The sequence below is a fragment of the Artemia franciscana genome, chromosome 20 (assembly GCF_032884065.1).
Source record: "Artemia franciscana chromosome 20, ASM3288406v1, whole genome shotgun sequence".
Lineage (NCBI taxonomy): Eukaryota > Metazoa > Arthropoda > Branchiopoda > Anostraca > Artemiidae > Artemia > Artemia franciscana.
The window spans coordinates 23,852,711-23,870,492 of NC_088882.1; the positions used below are offsets into that span (position 1 = coordinate 23,852,711).

The 17,782-nt window shown below is 34.4% G+C and overlaps 1 protein-coding gene across 4 annotated transcripts in view; it reads left to right on the forward strand.

The window, feature by feature from the left end:
- The window catches only part of LOC136039933 (myocardin-related transcription factor A-like), a 146,588-nt gene that overhangs the window by 78,759 nt on the left and 50,047 nt on the right, over positions 1 to 17,782 (forward strand). For all 4 annotated transcript variants that reach the window (XM_065723929.1, XM_065723927.1, XM_065723928.1 and 1 more), the window contains 2 exons: positions 13,637 to 13,752; positions 15,798 to 15,954. In XM_065723929.1, the coding sequence (XP_065580001.1) occupies positions 15,828 to 15,954 (127 nt within the window). In that variant the 5' untranslated portion in view covers positions 13,637 to 13,752; positions 15,798 to 15,827. The remainder of the gene's footprint in view (positions 1 to 13,636; positions 13,753 to 15,797; positions 15,955 to 17,782) is intronic.

Consider the following 17,782-nt stretch of genomic DNA (forward strand, 5'->3'; position numbering starts at 1 on the left):
CTTGATTGTTTTATATTAAACAGTCAGTCTACTTTCGTTAGTTCTTTTTTTTAATAGTCTTGGTTATTAAAGTGATTTTTTTTTATTTTTTTTTTGTTCTTGATGCTCAAAATAAGAATATTCGATAAAGCACAAATGATGTTAGTCCTACTTCAGTATATGGTAATTTCTGTTCGTTTTAGGTTTGACTTGATTATCTGAGTTACCGGTAAGTTTCGAAACTTACTCTTACCGAGTAAGTTACTGGTAAATTTCGCAAGTTACCGCATAAGTGGTAAGTTTCAAATACTCATGAATTCAAAAGAAAACATTCTCTCTTCTCTGACAGATTGATAAGGAAAATTATTATTTTTGCATCATTTTATTTGTTTATTTCCTACTTCGTTAACATGGGGGAAAAATTATATAAAAAAATGCACTTTAGGCTTGAGATAATTCTTTATGAGAGATAAGCTATAGCTGCTGCTTCTTTTCCTCATCTGGTGCATCTTCAAACGCTATTTTTGGCAGATCATCTTCCACCAGACCATCTCCAGCATCACGTGGCAGTGACCTATTGAAAGAAAGACATGATGGCAGCGTGAACATTCCCTTCCAGCCTTTCACGTCGAGTTTCACGCATTTTTGAAGCTGCATGGCGATGCTCATTTTGTGTTTGCTATTGAATGACTGACGAACCATTAAAATTTTGTTCGCTGTTTCATGCTTGATATGGTTTCTACGGCGGGTCTGTATTAGTCCATAAGCTGACCAGAGTCTGTCGCAGGAGGCTACGGTAACACAAATGGTTGAAATTTTTACAGCCACTCCCGTAAGCATCAACTTCGCAAAAAAAAAACCAGCTCACCAACAAGCTGCCGATTTGACAGCTTTTGCAATTTCAGAGTACAATGATTTGGAAAATGGGCCACTTCTGGAGAGGTAGCTACAGAGTTTTATGTTCAAGCGATTAATTTTAATTTATGACTATTTGTATCTCATTTGACTTCGGCTTAATGCAACTCTTTACTTTCTTTGGTAAAGCTCTTTTTTGTATTTTTTTTTTTTAGTTTGGGATAAAAAGTGTACTCTGACTAGTACATTTAAAGTAGTTTAAAATAGTTTTGTATTTCTTTATTTCTATCTCTAAGCATAAAATAGGAACCCTGCACACAAAATCAAAAGGTTTTGTAACAAGACGTTTTTTTTATATATATTTATTACTAGATAATATGGTAGTGAACATCTTTACTTGTCAAAAATATATAATAATAACAATTTGTTGAATTCCCTCAAATTAATCAAACGCAACGTTAGTCTATTTCCACTACAAAAGGCCTTTTTGAGCCGCATATGGCAAACTCTGTACCAAGCGAGGCACAATTCTGCCAATTGTTTTGCTCGCCTCCTGGTGTACACGATTTCTAGTTGTGGAAATCCCTCGGATTAGACAACATTCTGGACAGAGGAAACACCTTGCTCAACCACGTTATGTTTCTGTTTTCAATGTAACTTTGTGACAAAGTTAAAGCAGTTCGTGTAATACCAATAAAGCTCACATCGTCTTAGTTGAATTTCATGATCTGTTTTGCTTGTGTATAACTTACTTAAAGGTATTGCTCACAGTGCCCTCCCCCCAGCGTAGAAGGAACCTGTGTTATTACCTCCGGAGTAGTTTTTTCTCGTTGAGGGTCTGGGCTTCGTTTAGGTCGATGATTGGAGTAGTGTGATGGCTGTGGATGGCTTCCTACCATCTTTTTCTTGGTCTTTCTATTGAGTTTTTCTAGCCGTTTGCAGTCGGGTCGAAATCGAAGATGAGCTGGGCTGGTGTTTTAGTGGAGAGGCGAAGAAGACGGCCATACCAACGCAGAGAGCTAGACTTGAGCAGCTTGAGGATAGGGTGACAATTTAAAGGACTGGAGAATACTAAAACTCCCTACCCTGTTGAACCATCTAATGCATTCGGTTTTTCTGAGATATTTTGTCTGTACAGCATCTACCGTCGTTTTTTCTTTCTGAGTCAGGGGACCAAGTCTTCTATGAGCTAGCAGAGAGCTAGCTACAAAGGCAGAGTATAATGGTTCTTTGAATGAAGCACCTGATATGGGTATTGTCCTGTTAGAAGACGGCATGTGTTTTTGCCGCCCTTGCTGATGTTACTACATGTAGATTTCCGTTTGAGCATGCAATTGGCAGGTAAACTACCTTACTATCTCAATCGTATGGCCACACATTTCTATAGACAAGCCTCTTTGTGTACAAGCTTTGCAAAATTTCTTATCGACATCTTTATAAATTGTTGAATTAAAACGGAATAGTTGTATAGGAGTGCCATTTCAGCAGTTCAACCTTTTGGGTTAGAAGTATTTTACCGTGTAGAATATTTTACCGTGTAGAATGTACCGTGTATTTTACCGTATTTTACCGTGTAGAATATTCTATGTGCAAATGTGTCAGTGTGTCAACAACAAAAAAGATAACAGTATGGCTTTACTCATTGCTCTCTGGCTGCTCTCGTAGCAATAATTAAGCCCCACGGGCCAAATTTCACTTTTAAGATTCTAGTGTCAAATCCTTTGATTAATTCTTGACCCTTACATCCATTAAGACCTCAAAAAAGTAAAGATTAATACTGGGAAATTAAAAAATACCGTTTTAACCATTTAATCGTTTTTAGAAGTCAATTTGTATTTTCTACTCAAAAACTATTATTGCATTTTAGAATTGGACGGTTCTCAATATTCAGATACATTATTATTATGTGGGTGGACAAAATAAGCTGAGTTGTGGCTCAAGCAACACAGGCCTGTTGTCTTTAGTACTCAGGTACATACAAGGCCCCTCTGCCTTCATAAAAATGTGTGTCATTTTGGCTTTAATTATGATTTGAGTGTTAAAATCAAGGGTAGAAATGAATCATTTCGAGGGAGTACCCACTTTCAAAAATCACACAAGGTGGCGCGTGTCAAGCACGGTGGAACTCTGCAGCACGCATGATATTCTGAGATATATACCGGGTAGTAGAAAATAGGTGCCATCTAGAACCTTTTTTTTTCTTTACGAACTTGTTCAAACTCGCAGTTAAACAGTTCAAATATACTTTTTTGTGGCTAGATTTTATTTTAGAAACAGGTGAATACAAGTAGTATTTCTCTTTTAAACCCCCTTTCCAATTTCTTGTGCATAAATCTCCTTTGCACATGTAGAATAATTGAAAATCGATTTGAAACTTCTGGACACTTTTGCTCCAAGTTTTGACAGATCCTGGTAAATGCAAACTGAAAACTGCTATTCATGTCAGAATGATTTGAAATTGATGTATTGAGGGCGTTACGGGTGACATGAAGCGTAACCAGACCTCATTTCTTCTTATTCTGATATGACACTATTTTCCCTCGTTGGCTTTCCTCAGTCTGACGTATGCGTGATTGTGAACGAAAAAATGGTAAGAATTTTAAGATTATCGTAAAATGACCTATCAGGGCGCATCCATTATTTTTGTTCTGGGGGATCTTTTTTGGGGGTTTTACAAAACAACGCACCAAAAATTTGTTTATGCACATTTTTGTGTTTTTTTTACGGGTCGAAATTTTTTTGGAGGAAGAGAGCCGGAGGGGTTTAAACCTGGTACATACACCCTCCTGAATACACCCTCCTTGCTTACCTCTCTAAATATATCTAATAATTAAAAGATGCGCCTAGAGATTAATTCAGAGACGTTCCAAAAATTAATTTTTACAAGAAAAGTAAGTAGCACTTTTAAAACCTGTAACTAAATGAGCTCTATAACAAAAGTTAGGTCACATAATAACTGAAACCTAAAGCAAACAGAAATTACCGTAAATAAATTAATGAAACCCAAAACGAAGAGAAATTAAAATGAACGATCACATCAAACAGAGATAATATAAATTGTTATGGAGGAATAGACGAATCTTGAAGAGAACAGAAATAAAAATGAACAATCAAGTCAAACTTAAAAAAAAAAAATAAATAAAAAAAAAACAAACAGAAATTGCCGGTCAGAAGAGTTTGACCACCGAGAAGAGTTTCCACTAAACCCTTCTAAAGACTGTAGTGTGATCTGTGTTTTATTAAAGAACGATTTCTGTTTTCAACTGTGTAGTTTATTTGTCAAAACATCGACAATAATAAATAAAGGAAATCACGACAATAATCAAGATTACAGGAAGGAAGTAAATATTATTATTGTAAATTATCTAGTGGATGGAAAAGGGGTTTTGTGCTCAGACAAATTTTAGGTATTCTATAGACCATCTTGACCCCCCCCCCCCGTTCTCTAGATGCCCTTCTCGATTTCCTTCGTTCAGATACCAAAGATTTCGGTGATCGATACTCTGTAATATTACTAAAATTAATTTTATCGATCACTGAAAATTATTTAATGTCAAATCGACGAAAGTGGGTACCAAAGCGAACTAATGAGAAAAAGCGAGTCTTGAAAGTCTAAAAATTTCTATAGATCTATTGTGTAAATGTTAAATATACGAATAGGAAACTTCGTTTTCTCAAATATGACTCGTCGGAGATACCACTAACCTACTAGGGTTTTGGAGTTTTGAAATCATATTTATTTCGGTTTGGACTTCAATTTGAATCATGTATCTTTGTTTTGAATCTTAAGTGTTTTCAGTAAATGATAATTTCTGCTTTTGTATTTACAGTGGAAACGGACGTTCAGACCCCTTTTATGCGTGGTAAAATCAACATTCTTATCATATTCATAAATTGATATGCTACCTGAAAAACTCGAAGTGTAATTTGTCTGGTGGTATTTTGAATGAGACTTGCAGTGTCGTGGTCTTAAGTATTAATTATTGTTCCTCTAATGATCTTTGTATCTAGGTTACTTATTCCTTCAAAAATTTGGGCTGTTGACAATCTTGTACATGAATTCAGATCTTTAAGGTCGCTTTATTGTCAAGGTTGTCCTTGTTAGAAAGTTTGTCGTTGTTTGCGATGCAAAATTTTGGCGTCTCATCCATCTGTCATTGTTTGAGTCCATCTTTCTTGTTTGAATTCCTATTCCACCAAAATTCTTATTTACTTGTTTAATTGCCTCGTTTTAATGCTTCCATAAAGTCTGTGGAACCTCAAGAATTCTAAATATTCATCTACACTTTTACATGTTGGCTCAAAAACACGCACAACAGCCCTAACTTGGGGCTCACGTTTGAACCTATAGTGTTAGGCACATGTTAAACTTTTAGCTACCTTTATAACAAATTTATTTGGAATTTTATTTTTAGTTCTCTTTTTTTTTATATGCAAGGTGGACCGAGCCAAACCTATACATTTAAATGTAGACTTTAAAAACATACAAATGAGCCCAGATTATTGGTCTTGTTTTGTGTTTTCTTTTGTTTTTTGCTTTTTTTAAACATATAGTTTGTAGTTTTCCTTTTCTCTAAGCAAGCTATACCAAGTCAGTTCATGGAAGATTCGTTTGATAATAAGTACATTTTTCCTAATTTTCTATTCATCACATCCACCATCAACTTTTGGATTAATTCTTGTTACTTCCACTCACCTTTTTTTACTGGTTTGTAATTTGTTGTTATAGTTAGATATGTTAAAAGACGCCGTCTAGTTTCGCGGGGGGGGGGGGTAGAACTAGCTTAAAAGAATATGATAGTGTCATTTGCCTCGTCTAGGGCCAATTAACCAAATTCGAAGTTACTTTCCAGTGATAAAAAGTGACTATCAGCTTCATGGGATGAAAACGAGAAGATGGAATTAATTCGAGTGCTGTCTGGATAGAATTGAAATAAGGTTTCTTCTAAAATGAATAAGACGTAGATAGTGATGCTTAGCCTTTTATTTGGCTCGTTGTATGTTGGGACAATAAAAAAAGAAAAAAGAAACATAGGCATGGGGTTACCACCCATGACATTAATGTGGAACATCAACTCCCAATAGAGAAGGGCCGAGAGTGTTCGGTCTTTTCTGGAGGCTACTCAAAATACACGAGAGTATATACCATGACATATATATATATATATATATATATATATATATATATATATATATATATATATATATATATATATATATATATATATATATATATATATATATATATATATATATATATATATATATATATATATATATATATATATATATATATATATATATATATATATATATATATAATACCGGGAAGATTCTCACTGTCGCTTGTCTTCTAAACGCAGACAATTCGAGCTTTTTCTTGATGCCATGTCGTCCAAATGGACCTTAAAGTAGAAGTAGTGCCTTTGTAAAATTGCGTTTTTTATTCGACCTTTAACTTTTGCCTCAAATTGTCTTTTGTCATTATTAAATAAAAAAAACAAGATTTTTTAACTGAAAGTAAGGAGCAACATTAAAACTTAAAACGAACAGAAATTACTTCGTATATGAAAGGGGCTGCTTCCTCATCAACGCCCCGCTCTTTATGCTAAAGTTTGACTCTTTCTCTCAACTCTTCTTTTAAAACAGTAAAAAACTTTAGTGTAAACAGCGGGGCGCTGATATAACATCTTCTAACCGCACGCGGTTAGAAGAAAAGCGGCAGCGTGTCAAAAATGAAAATGAAGAGCAAAGACACGCGCGGTTAAGAAAACAGTGGCAGCGTGACAAAAATTAAAGTTAAGAACAGACACACGTGGTTAGAAGACATGCGACACCAAACGCTGTTATATATAACTATGTTATATCAATAATTGATGCGTTGGAAACTCAGCAATCTTATTTATGCTATACATGACATCATGTCAGAAAATGCTTATTAATAATAGAATTTAGAATAATAGAATAATAATAGAATTCAAACAAGGTTTCTTCTAAAATGAATGAGACGTAGATAGTGATGCTTAGCCTTTTTTTTGGTTCGTAGTATGTTGGGACATTAAAAAAAGAAAAAAGAAACATAGGCATGGGGTTACCACCGTTACCACCCATTACATTAATGTGGATTATCAACTCCCAATAGAGAAGGACCGAGAGTGTTCGGTCTTCTAATCGACGTTTCATTTGATGGATCTTTTTTACAGGGACAAGTAGCAAGTTGGTCGCCCAACTTGACTATAACGGGGACCAATCCCTGGGCCCTGTATTTCCATGCAGGGCATTAATTCACCGTGTTACCACAGGCTGTGCGTAATGTAGTAGTTTATTATTTCCGCTAGTAAATACTTTAGGACCTTGTTTTGGCAACTATTCGATTGAATTTATTCTTTTCAACATGACTGTTTATTTCAGGGTAGCGGAGTTGATACACTGTATGCGTATTTCTTGCCTTTAGACAGCTGATTTCTCGCCTAAGGGCAAATTTTACTTTATAATATGATAATTTCGATTCTGAAAACTTGAAGTAGTTTATTTTCTGTTTAGATACAGAAAATTAACTCAGTATAATTTAATTGTTCCTTTCTTCTCAGTTTTTTTGTATATCTTAGTAAATATTTGACTTCCGAGGAGTTTTTTTTTATTATCCTTGGAAACACGTTTTTGCTACAAATCTGGTTGGAAATGGTTAGTAAAACAGCTTCGTTTTTTCCTGGTGCAAAGCAGTTCACATGTAATAAGTGCAACGGAAATACGGAATTGGTCTGTTGCATGCATTGAAAATCATAGTTGCAACAGTAGCTGCAACCTAGTAAAGAGTGAACCTCAACCCATAGTAACCAAAAGTTGAAAAACGCGTTATTGAAAAACTGTCTAGTGAAAAAAAAAATTGCCATTTCATGCTGAATCAGGAATGATAACTATTGTTTTGGTTAGTCTTAAAACTAAAAGTTTATTGCGAAAAGAAATTTATATTGATTATGAAAAAGAGCCTGAAACCTCTTGAAACTGGCGTCAGATCGAAACAATAGGTGCATCATTGGAATCAGCATGGTCAAAAATCATAATTAGGATAATTACAGCCCTTCACCTTGAATACAAAGAAAATCACTTTTTTTCACCAGGGCCTGCGAATGACTAGAACGTCAGAGAGAGATGTTTAATGGCTCATTTGAACGGAAATTGAATTTGCTAGTGTCTTTTTTAAGTGACACAAAAGATTGGTGGGCAAATTGCCCCCCTCTCTAAAGGCACCCTCCCCCAATGTTATCCAATCAAAAATTTTAGATACCCATTTTGTTCAGAACAGTTCAAAAATCCACTCTCTATGGTTTTGGTGATAATACGACCCTCCATAGTCACTGGGGAAAGGGATGTACGCTGTATCGGTATCGGGCGTATCGATATCAGGCGTATCGGTATGGGTGTATGGGCGTATTGGTATTGCAGGTATCTCAGACAGATTTTTAATACCTCATATTAAAGATGTTGTCCACATATACGTCCTTCCTGTAAATTCCACCATCAGCAAGTTCCGAATGGCACTAAAAACGGCACTTCTGGTGCCATGTCACAAGTGGAAAAGCTAGAGATAGTTGCCTACCCGAAATTATCTCAAATCAAGTAAAACAACCGAGAGGTGACAACCGAGCCATATAGTAATAAAAATGGTAAAGATGTACTAAAGAAAACTAACCTGTTTCAGTGGATGCTTGAATTATGCATGTTTATCTTGGTTTTGACAACATTTTTGGAGAAAATAAATTTCAGCAGGGGGAACAAACTGGGGTCTGGGGGAAAACTGAGGTCTAGAACGGTATTTGCCCCCTCTTCCCCATAGCAAATTACACCCTTGACCCCAACCCCTTGTCATTTAGTGGTTGGAGAAGTGTAGGCATGCGGTTCTGGAACTACTCAAAGTTGTACATTAAAAGAAGGATTACTTAAGATTACTAAGGATTACTAAGGATTACAAATAACTCCCCAAGTGTAAAGGCACATTTCTATGGAGCGAGCAAAATTTTCCACAAGCATGTCGATATGCAAACATGTCCGCTGAGTTAACCTTTTTTGTCGAAGCTACTTGCCTAAAGCTATTTTGTTTAGTGCTACTAAATTTAATTTTTAAAAATCAAGAATTAAATATCTATTTCTTCTCTTAAAAAAAAATCAAACAGTTCGTGGTAACGAACTGTAATAAGGAGCCACCCGGCTTAATAGTAACCAAAACTAAAAAAAAAATGGAATTTTTATACAAATAGCTACATCAAAAGAATCGCATTTTAATGCTGATTTTAAATATATAAATTTCATCAAGTTTAGTCTTTCCAATCATAAGTTACGAGCCTGAGATAATTTCCCTTATTTTAGAAAATAGGGGGAAACAACCACTAAAAGTCGTAGAATCTTAACGAAAATCACACCATCAGATTCAGCGTATCAGAGAACCCTATTGTAAAACTTCAAAACCTATCTACAAAAATGTGGAATTTTGTATTTTTTGCCAGAAGGCAGATCACGGATGCGTGTTTATTTATTTTTTTTCCAGGGGTGATCGTATCGACCCAGTGGTCCTAGAATCTCGCGAGAGGACTCATTCTAACGGAAATGAAAAGTTCTAGTGCCCTTTTAAGCGACTAAAAAAATTGAAGGGTACCTAGGCCCCCTCCCACGCCAATTATTTTCCCAAAGTCACGGATCAAAATTCTGAGATAGCCATTTTATTCACCGTAGTCGAAAAACCTAATAACTATGTCTTTGGGGCGACTTACTCCCCCACAGTCCCCGTGGGAGGGGCTACAAGTTACAAACTTTTACCAGTACTTGCATATAGTAATGGTTATTTGGAAGTGTACAGACGTTTTCAGGGGGATTTTTAGTTTGGGGGGGGGGAGGTTGAGAAGAGGAGGATATGTTGGGGGAACTTTCCTTGGAGGAATCTGTCATGGGGAAGAAAATTTTCATGAAGGGAGCGCAGGATTTTCTAGCATTATTTAAAAAAAAATGAAAAAGTAAGTATGAAAAAGTTTTTTCAGCTGAAAGTAAGGAGAAGCATTAAAACTTAAATTGAACAGAAATTATTACGCATATGATGGGCTCAACTCCTCCTAATAGCCTATCCCGCTCTTTACGCTAAAGTATTTTTAGTAATTTCAACTACTTATTCTATGGCTTTTGTGATTTAGGAGTCATTCTTAAGAAATTGGGACGAAATTTAAGCTTTAGTGTAAAGAGCGAGGGACTGACGAGGGGGTGAACCCCCTCATATACTTAATTAAAACATGAGAATACAGAAGTTCGTTGCGTAGGCTAATTTATAGGTTACGTATATCTTTTACTAATAAAAACAGTATGAGAACTATAACTATGAGAAAGCCATTTAGCCAAAAAAAAAAAAAAATGCAAGTTTTGTTTTAATTATTCATCTGCGGAGAGCCAAAATCAAAACATGCAGTGATTCAAAAACGTTGAGAAATTAAATAAAAAAAACGAGTTTTTTTTAACAGAAAGTACTGTTACTGTTTTAAAAAGTAGTGTTAAGAGAAAGAGTCAAACTTTAGCGTAAAGAGCGAGGCGTTGATGAGGAAGCAGCCTCTTTCATATACGAAGTAATTTCTGTTCGTTTTAAGTTTTAATGCCGCTCCTTACTCTCCGCTTAAAAAACTTGTTTTTTTTATTTAATTACAAAAAGAAACGACACTATGTTTTGATTCTTCTTTCCACTCCTAAACTTATTTTTTGTTCTTCAATTCTTGTAAGGCTTCTTCGTTCAGCTCCTTAATAAGGGTCGAGATGTTTTATCTCCCCTAGGTTGGAGGGGATTAGAAATTACATAAAAGAGTAACTTTTCTATTGGAACTAAGGAACAACGTGAAAATTTAAGACGAACAGATGTTTTTTCGTATAAATAAAAAAGATCATGGCAGTTTTGTTTCTAAATCAAATTTTAATCCAAAACGAGCAAAGATTATTTAAAAAAAAGTTATCCCGGGGGAAGTAAAGAGCGAAGTTGAAACTTAAAACGAGTAAAAATTATTACTTCCCCAGCCTGTCTAATATATATCAATAAAACTGTGCAAATAAATCAATTGGTGATATCTCCCTGTTTGTAGGATTTGAGAAAACTAGCACTTTACTGAAAACAAAAGACAAGTATAAAAACAAGAATATTGATTTAGGAGTCAAAAGTAAATACGTAGCTTCACAACAACAAACTAATCTATAACGCTTTTCATAGTCTTACAGGAGCTGTGATATCAGTAACTTTCAGTGTACAATTAAAATTATCTTAAAAACTTAGGCATAAAAATAATATATCTAATTCGTTAAACAGCATACAAAATAATGGATTGATTTATCAGGTAATATCTTGATTTCACCTAGTATTACCCGAAATGAGGAACATGTCAACCGTAATATGAACTCTGGAAAGCCAGTTATTTCTCTTTATAAAACGGAGAATGTTAAGTTGTAATACAAATTCTAAAGCGAGTCTGTAACCCTAGTACTAATAAGATTCCTTCACTTCGAACTTGTCTATAAAAAAAAAGAATCTTGATATGTCCTTTTCAGATCCGAAACAACAGTCAATCATTGAACTGAGTTCATTGTGGAGAAGTGATGCTAAATTAAACGAAAAATAAAATAAAGCAACAATCTAAAAATGCTTCACTTTTAAACTGTTAAAAGTGTCCTTAAATCGTTTACATTTATCGTACCAAAACTCCTATATTGTTTTGTATTTTCAGGAAAGCGCTAGTTTTCTGTAATCCTACAAAAATAAGGAAATATCACCAGTTGATTTATTTACACTGACATATGTTAGATAGGCTGGGAAGTAACAATTTTTGTTCGTCTTAAGTGTCAACTTTGCTCTTTACTTCCCTCGGAAATTTTTCATTTTGTTTTTTAAATAAATAAAAATGGAATTGGACTGGACAGGCTAGAAATCAAAAGAGGAAAAGTACCATACAAGAGGTCAGTTATAACCTCTCACCATTAGAAGAAAAGAATAGTTTTATAGATTATTTTTAGTCTACATCCACTAAAAGGAATACATATATTAATATATAAAGGTGTATCATATGTTGTCAAAAAGGATTTATTAATGTATTATGAATTAAAAATCAGATGCTTTGAAGACAGAAATATATCTCAGAGATATGTCATGTTAGGATATCTGTCTCGCTGACGTGGTATTTTAGAAAGAAATATCTCTGTAAGGCTCAACCACAGATAAAAGAATGAATCAATTTTTTTGTGTGTGTCAGAAATTGCCCACGAAATAAAATTACTTTCTAGTGAGTGGCTAAGCTAATCTGTCATGTAACTTGTTTCTCTATTTCAAAGAAGAAAATCCTGACAGAAAGATATGCTGGGCGTAAATTCAGCATTGTCAACAGAAGCTGTATCCCCAGAAGTAAATAGAAGAATCGGCTTGAACAGTTTTGATTCTCGGGGCGGTAACCGGTGAAACCATCTTCCAGAGGATGTGGTATATTCGGGAAGTTTTGGACAAATTAAGAGCTAAATACCCAATAGCAGTTTTTACGAGTATAAATACAAGGATCCTAGGTTTAATTTTGAAATATAAGTATTAAATTTTTTTGTCTCATTTGTTTTTAGTTATATGTACTCTAAGTGCTTTAAAATATATTTGTAATTTTTGCACAACAAATGAAAGCTTTGTGGCAATAAACTAATGAGATAAATAATAAATACGCCAGTCTTTACAAGTCTTTTTCTTGATTTTTCAAGTCACTATAGAGCTATCACTAGATGTGCATGCATCAATAAATGCAGAAAAATTATTTTAAATTTGTAATATCAATGCATAACCAGTCTCTACTAGATTACTTTTAAGGCCTTGATTAAGTGAACTTGAAAACATCGAGGTTCAAAATTGAAGTTAGGGTAGCCTTCTGTCTCTCAGTTCTCTAGAGACCGTCAATTGTCAAAAACCCTTCAAATAGCACTTATTCATTGGTGGAAATAGCAGGTTAATTATACCAGCTTGTCAATCTGGTCTCTAGGGCGATCTGAAACGATTCTTTCAGGCAAAAAACTTGTAAAAATTTCAGGTAGCTGAAAATATTCTATGGGACTGTTCGAAAACAGGAAAATACATCGAAAAATGGTTGCAATCATCTCACAGGCTATTGTCTTCTGTTCGTGATAGCACCGATTTTGTTCTAAAAGCAATATCCTTCATAGAGTACACTTGTGAAAAAGAGCTAGACATTTTCTAAGATTTCGAAGCAATTGGAGGAAATAAGGCAAAATCCTAGCAAAAATTTTGTAGCATCTTCAAGAACCTGTGGCCTGATATTAAAAGCGGTATTTTCCGCCAATGAATACTTGAATACTTTTTAAATTCACGCCCGACAAATTTTCTAATCAAACTGTAGAAGGACCTAGTGCAGCTTAGCTCTTCATTGATGTAGGTAATAAAAGCTAGTTGTTTCTCCTTCTAATTATGCATGCACAGTCAATAAAAGCTTTATAGTTACTCGGAAATTCCAGGAAAAGAATTGTAAAGACCAATGTAAGTTGTGAAGCCAATACCGAATGTTCACCCTGATGGTAGATAAGTATTATATCTTGTTACTATATAGTATTATATCTTTCACTTGGATATTCTAGAAAAAGAATTTTAAAGGCCTATGTAAGATGCGAAGCCAATACCGAATGTTCATCCTGCAGGTAGATAATTATTATATCTTCGTCAAATTTGGATTGGTCTCAACAACCGTGTGTATATTTTTCTGCTTTAGTTTTTTTGTGTTAATTCATTTTTTATTTTTAGAAACTGCTCGGGAGTGTAAACGTGAATCTAGCAACTCATTTCCAGTGTATTGGGGTGTTCGATTAGACCTTGACCTGCTGGAAACACTCATCGCTTTATATCCTGAGTGGTTTAAGGTACTTTATACATCTCTTTGTCATAAATTCAAGGCCTAATTAAATCTTTCTGTTCCGTTTCTTCTAGGAAAGGGCCTTTAACAGACGTAAAGTTATTTCAGCTACTTAAGAATAGAAGTGTTGGTTCCATGAAATTAACTTAAAGCACCCATGCAATTGCATTATATAACGATTTTAATGTAAAAGATTCGCTAAATATGGATAAAGTTTACCGAGGGGATTGACATAGGTAGGGACTGGATGCTATTAAATTTTCTATGAATTTCTTCACAGTACCCTGTGCGACTTATGCTCGTTTTTTTAATATTCTCTCCTTGTAATAACGTTCTTGTTACTTAAATATTGTTCTTATGGCAGTTATTTACGTTCACGTCGTTTTACTCTTTGCGCTCCTCTTTGAGAAGGCCAGAACAAACGTCAGGTGCCTGAAAATATAGCTATTTAAGAGGAATCAAAGTTTTGGCTCTGGTGGTCAGATTATCTACGAAACTCGGCAAAAAAGTTTTCTTTCGCCTAAAAAGATACATTTTTATATGACAGGGGTTCCGTGCTTAATGCATTTAAGTACTAGATCGCTCGTTAGTTCGTAGATTTTATTCATGCTCTACTGTGATGTTGAATAAGAATATTCGCCAATTCTATCGATTTGAAAAAAATTGGCTCTTGGTGGCATGTGATTAATGAACAGAATAAGGTTAAAAAGGAAATAAAAATAAAAATCATGTCAGATTTTGTGGAAAAATGAATTGCAGCTGCTGCATAAATACTAATTTAAAAAGAGGCGAAAGAAGAAATAGCTGTTTTTCTGAAGTTATTTGACTTATTATGATAAATAAAAAAAAACTTTTATCAAATTGAGGAAAAATCTTGAATTTTGTGCATCCATCATTAAGAACTTCTCGCTTAGTGTATTGTAAACACTTCCATTTCTATGGATAAAATATAAGAATGTTATCTGTAAAGATACCGGGACCTTTCTCACAAGTAATGGTTTAAAGTTCTATTATCCAACCAATAATATCAAAATCTGAATTTTTAAGGATGGTTAAGCCAAAATGGAAATATATTTTTTTTTGTCTTTTACAAATTTTGGCTAAACTTGGCTAAATTATATCCTTCCTAGTTTATTTTATTCTCATAGGCTGTCATTTATTCCAGTAAATGAATGTCGGGTATCAACTTCAGACACAAGTGGAATCCTGAATTGATTTCTATGGAAGAACATTCAGCCTGACCCAGTTCCATATTGAATTGTTTTTGTCATCTACTTGAATTGAGCCACGTCACAGTGCAGTCTTCATACTTCTTGTTTATGGCTCCATCTTCAATGATAAAAAAAAGAAGAAAACAAACAAATTACTGTGTTATCAGGCATATGCACAGTTTTTATTTCACGGGGGAGGAGGAAGGGCGTAAATATAGCCAAAAAGCTTGTGTTCCTGGGCGTTATCAATATAAAAAAATATTGTGTTATCAGGGACATACACATTTTTTTTTCATGGGGAAGGAGGGCATAAATTCAGCAAAAAAGCAGCTGAATATTTGAAACTTGCTGTAGCAGCAGGGCTAGAGCTCCCTCTCCATGCACATATTTATGGGGTAGAGTAATACTCTAGTGTATCTTACGAAACAAGGAATTTAGCTATATGATAGAAAGGAAGACTTCTGTCGTAGAATATTATTATTTTGCTATTCATTTTACCTGGACACAAGGGGAATCTTTTTCTGATGCGTGTACCTAGAGAATTTTTCTCGAGTTCTAATCTGTCTGCGTTCGCAGGTAGAAGAAGTTACATTTGAAGGATGTTCACAGCAAATTCATGATTTCCATGATTTTTAAAATTCTGAGAGTCAGTTTGAAAATTTCCAAGATAAAGAACCTATATGATTGCATTTTCTTGTGTTTTGTTTTTGTGAATTTTAGTGATTTTGGGATGATGTACTTATTAATTTTATCTCATAAATCAGGGTTACCGGAAACTGATTCTTATTATGTTTTTGTCTAAGTGTATCGATGATTCTAATTCCTATATTTCATTTTTTAGAATTGTCCAATTAGTGCATTAAAATTATACATGATGACAGACGCTAACAATGTAAAAAGTCTCTCCAGTGAAGGCGGGACAATGATCCCCCTATCTCCACCCAAATGTGAAGTGGATGAATCTCCATTGAAGAAAGCCATGGACAAGAACAAAGAATGTAAGTAGAAAAATAAGACTGTAGGTAAACAATCTTGCATCCGGAATTAAAGAACATCCTCAGTGGAATTGTAATAAATTCTGGAAGGAGAACGATGATAGCAATAATAATCTGTGGGAACAAAAAGCTATAGTAAAAATATTCCAGGTAATTTTGTTTGTTAGATAAATATAACTAAAAACAAAATGAAAAGAGAAAAAGGTGGTGGTACTCGTATTAATTACCAAGCTTAACTGCTAATTCAAAGGGTCACATGCAAGGGTGTAACAAGGGGGGAGGGTTCCGCGTTTGACACCCTCCCTGAACTTTTTGTCCGAATCTCAAAAACACAACAAAAATGCAGATAAACAAATTGTCTATGTTTTTTAAGTTTTCTTGTACCCCCCCCCCTCCCACGAACAAAGATTATGCATACCCCCTTGATGTTATGTTATACAATATAAATGTTTTTGTAGAATAGAAAAATTGGGTTTTTTCTTTCTTTTTACTGTTTTTACGAGTAATCAGAAGGAAAGTTTTCCAAGGGATGCTATATATTGCAAAAACATTTTTGATACTAGGACCCCAAATATCCTTCTGCTTTGGGAGTGAAAAAAAAAAGATTTAGTTCATTTTGGGGAAAAAAATGAAACTTTTCTTTGGATTCAAATATGATAGGAGAACCATTTAATATAACTCGCCTATTTTGAGGGGATGGATGTTAGTTCAAGTTTTTAAGAAATGTCAAATAATGCCTTTCGTATTTCTGCAGCTGAATTGTTCCCGCGACAGCCTTTTAGAAGCTTCTGAATTTTAAAGTAAAGGATGTCCATTTGCGGTCGTGTACATATGTAATTTATTTATTTACTTAAAAAGTACAGTTAAGAACATAAATTCCCAAGTAGAAAAGAAAGGAAAGACTAACCATTATCAAAACGGGTGAACCAAAACGCAGGTTCATTCGAACCTAGCATATGAGTCGACTGTTTTTTCATAGTATGCGCAATGCCTGGAAGTTTTATGAATTAAATTTTGAATAAAGAATCGCTAGCTGTTGATACGGATGGAAATTGTTTATTTTATTTATATATTTTCCTCTTCGAGAATGATAGAAGTCTTCTTCTTTTTTTTTTATTAGATGTCTGCAGATAAAATGAACTCTAAGAAAGCATCTGTTTTGATCTAATGAACAAAATAGAGGCTAATTCTTGGTTTTTAAGTTGTTTATTTTACTTTGTCTACTTGGTGCTTGGATTTCTTTTTTTTTCTTTTGCGAAGTACAAAAATGCGTGCTTAACTGATATACCTAGCCTAAAAACGGGAAAATTACCAACATAAATTAGAATTGATATAAATATTTTAAAATGGCAGTTTCCTCCATTCTTTCTTTTTTCCCCATATTTCTTTCTTTTCTCAATGATACACTCTATCTGTCTCTGTCTTGTCCATCATCATCATTTTAATTTCTCGTTTTTCGGATTATTTATGTTTGTTTCGTCCCATGTAATCCATTTGATTTATTTCGGACTTCAATTTTACTAACACCTGAGTGTCAAGAAAAATGACGCCCCACCGCAGTGAACAATTCAAGCTGCCAAAGAAACAAAGGCGAAAAATTCCCATAATATAAGTCTTTATTAGGAGGACTGGGCCAATGACTAGACTTTTGGAATTTAATCAGGTTTGGTTAAGCTTCAAAAGTTTGTTAGGGAGATTGTTAGGGAAACAATCTCCACTTTCGCGCCCGAGAAGCAAATAAAGTTAAAAACAATCTTATTGTAACTATATTGCAGAAATTTACCTAAAAATGGGATTGACTCCGGAAGATTTAAAATGGCTAACGCATGTA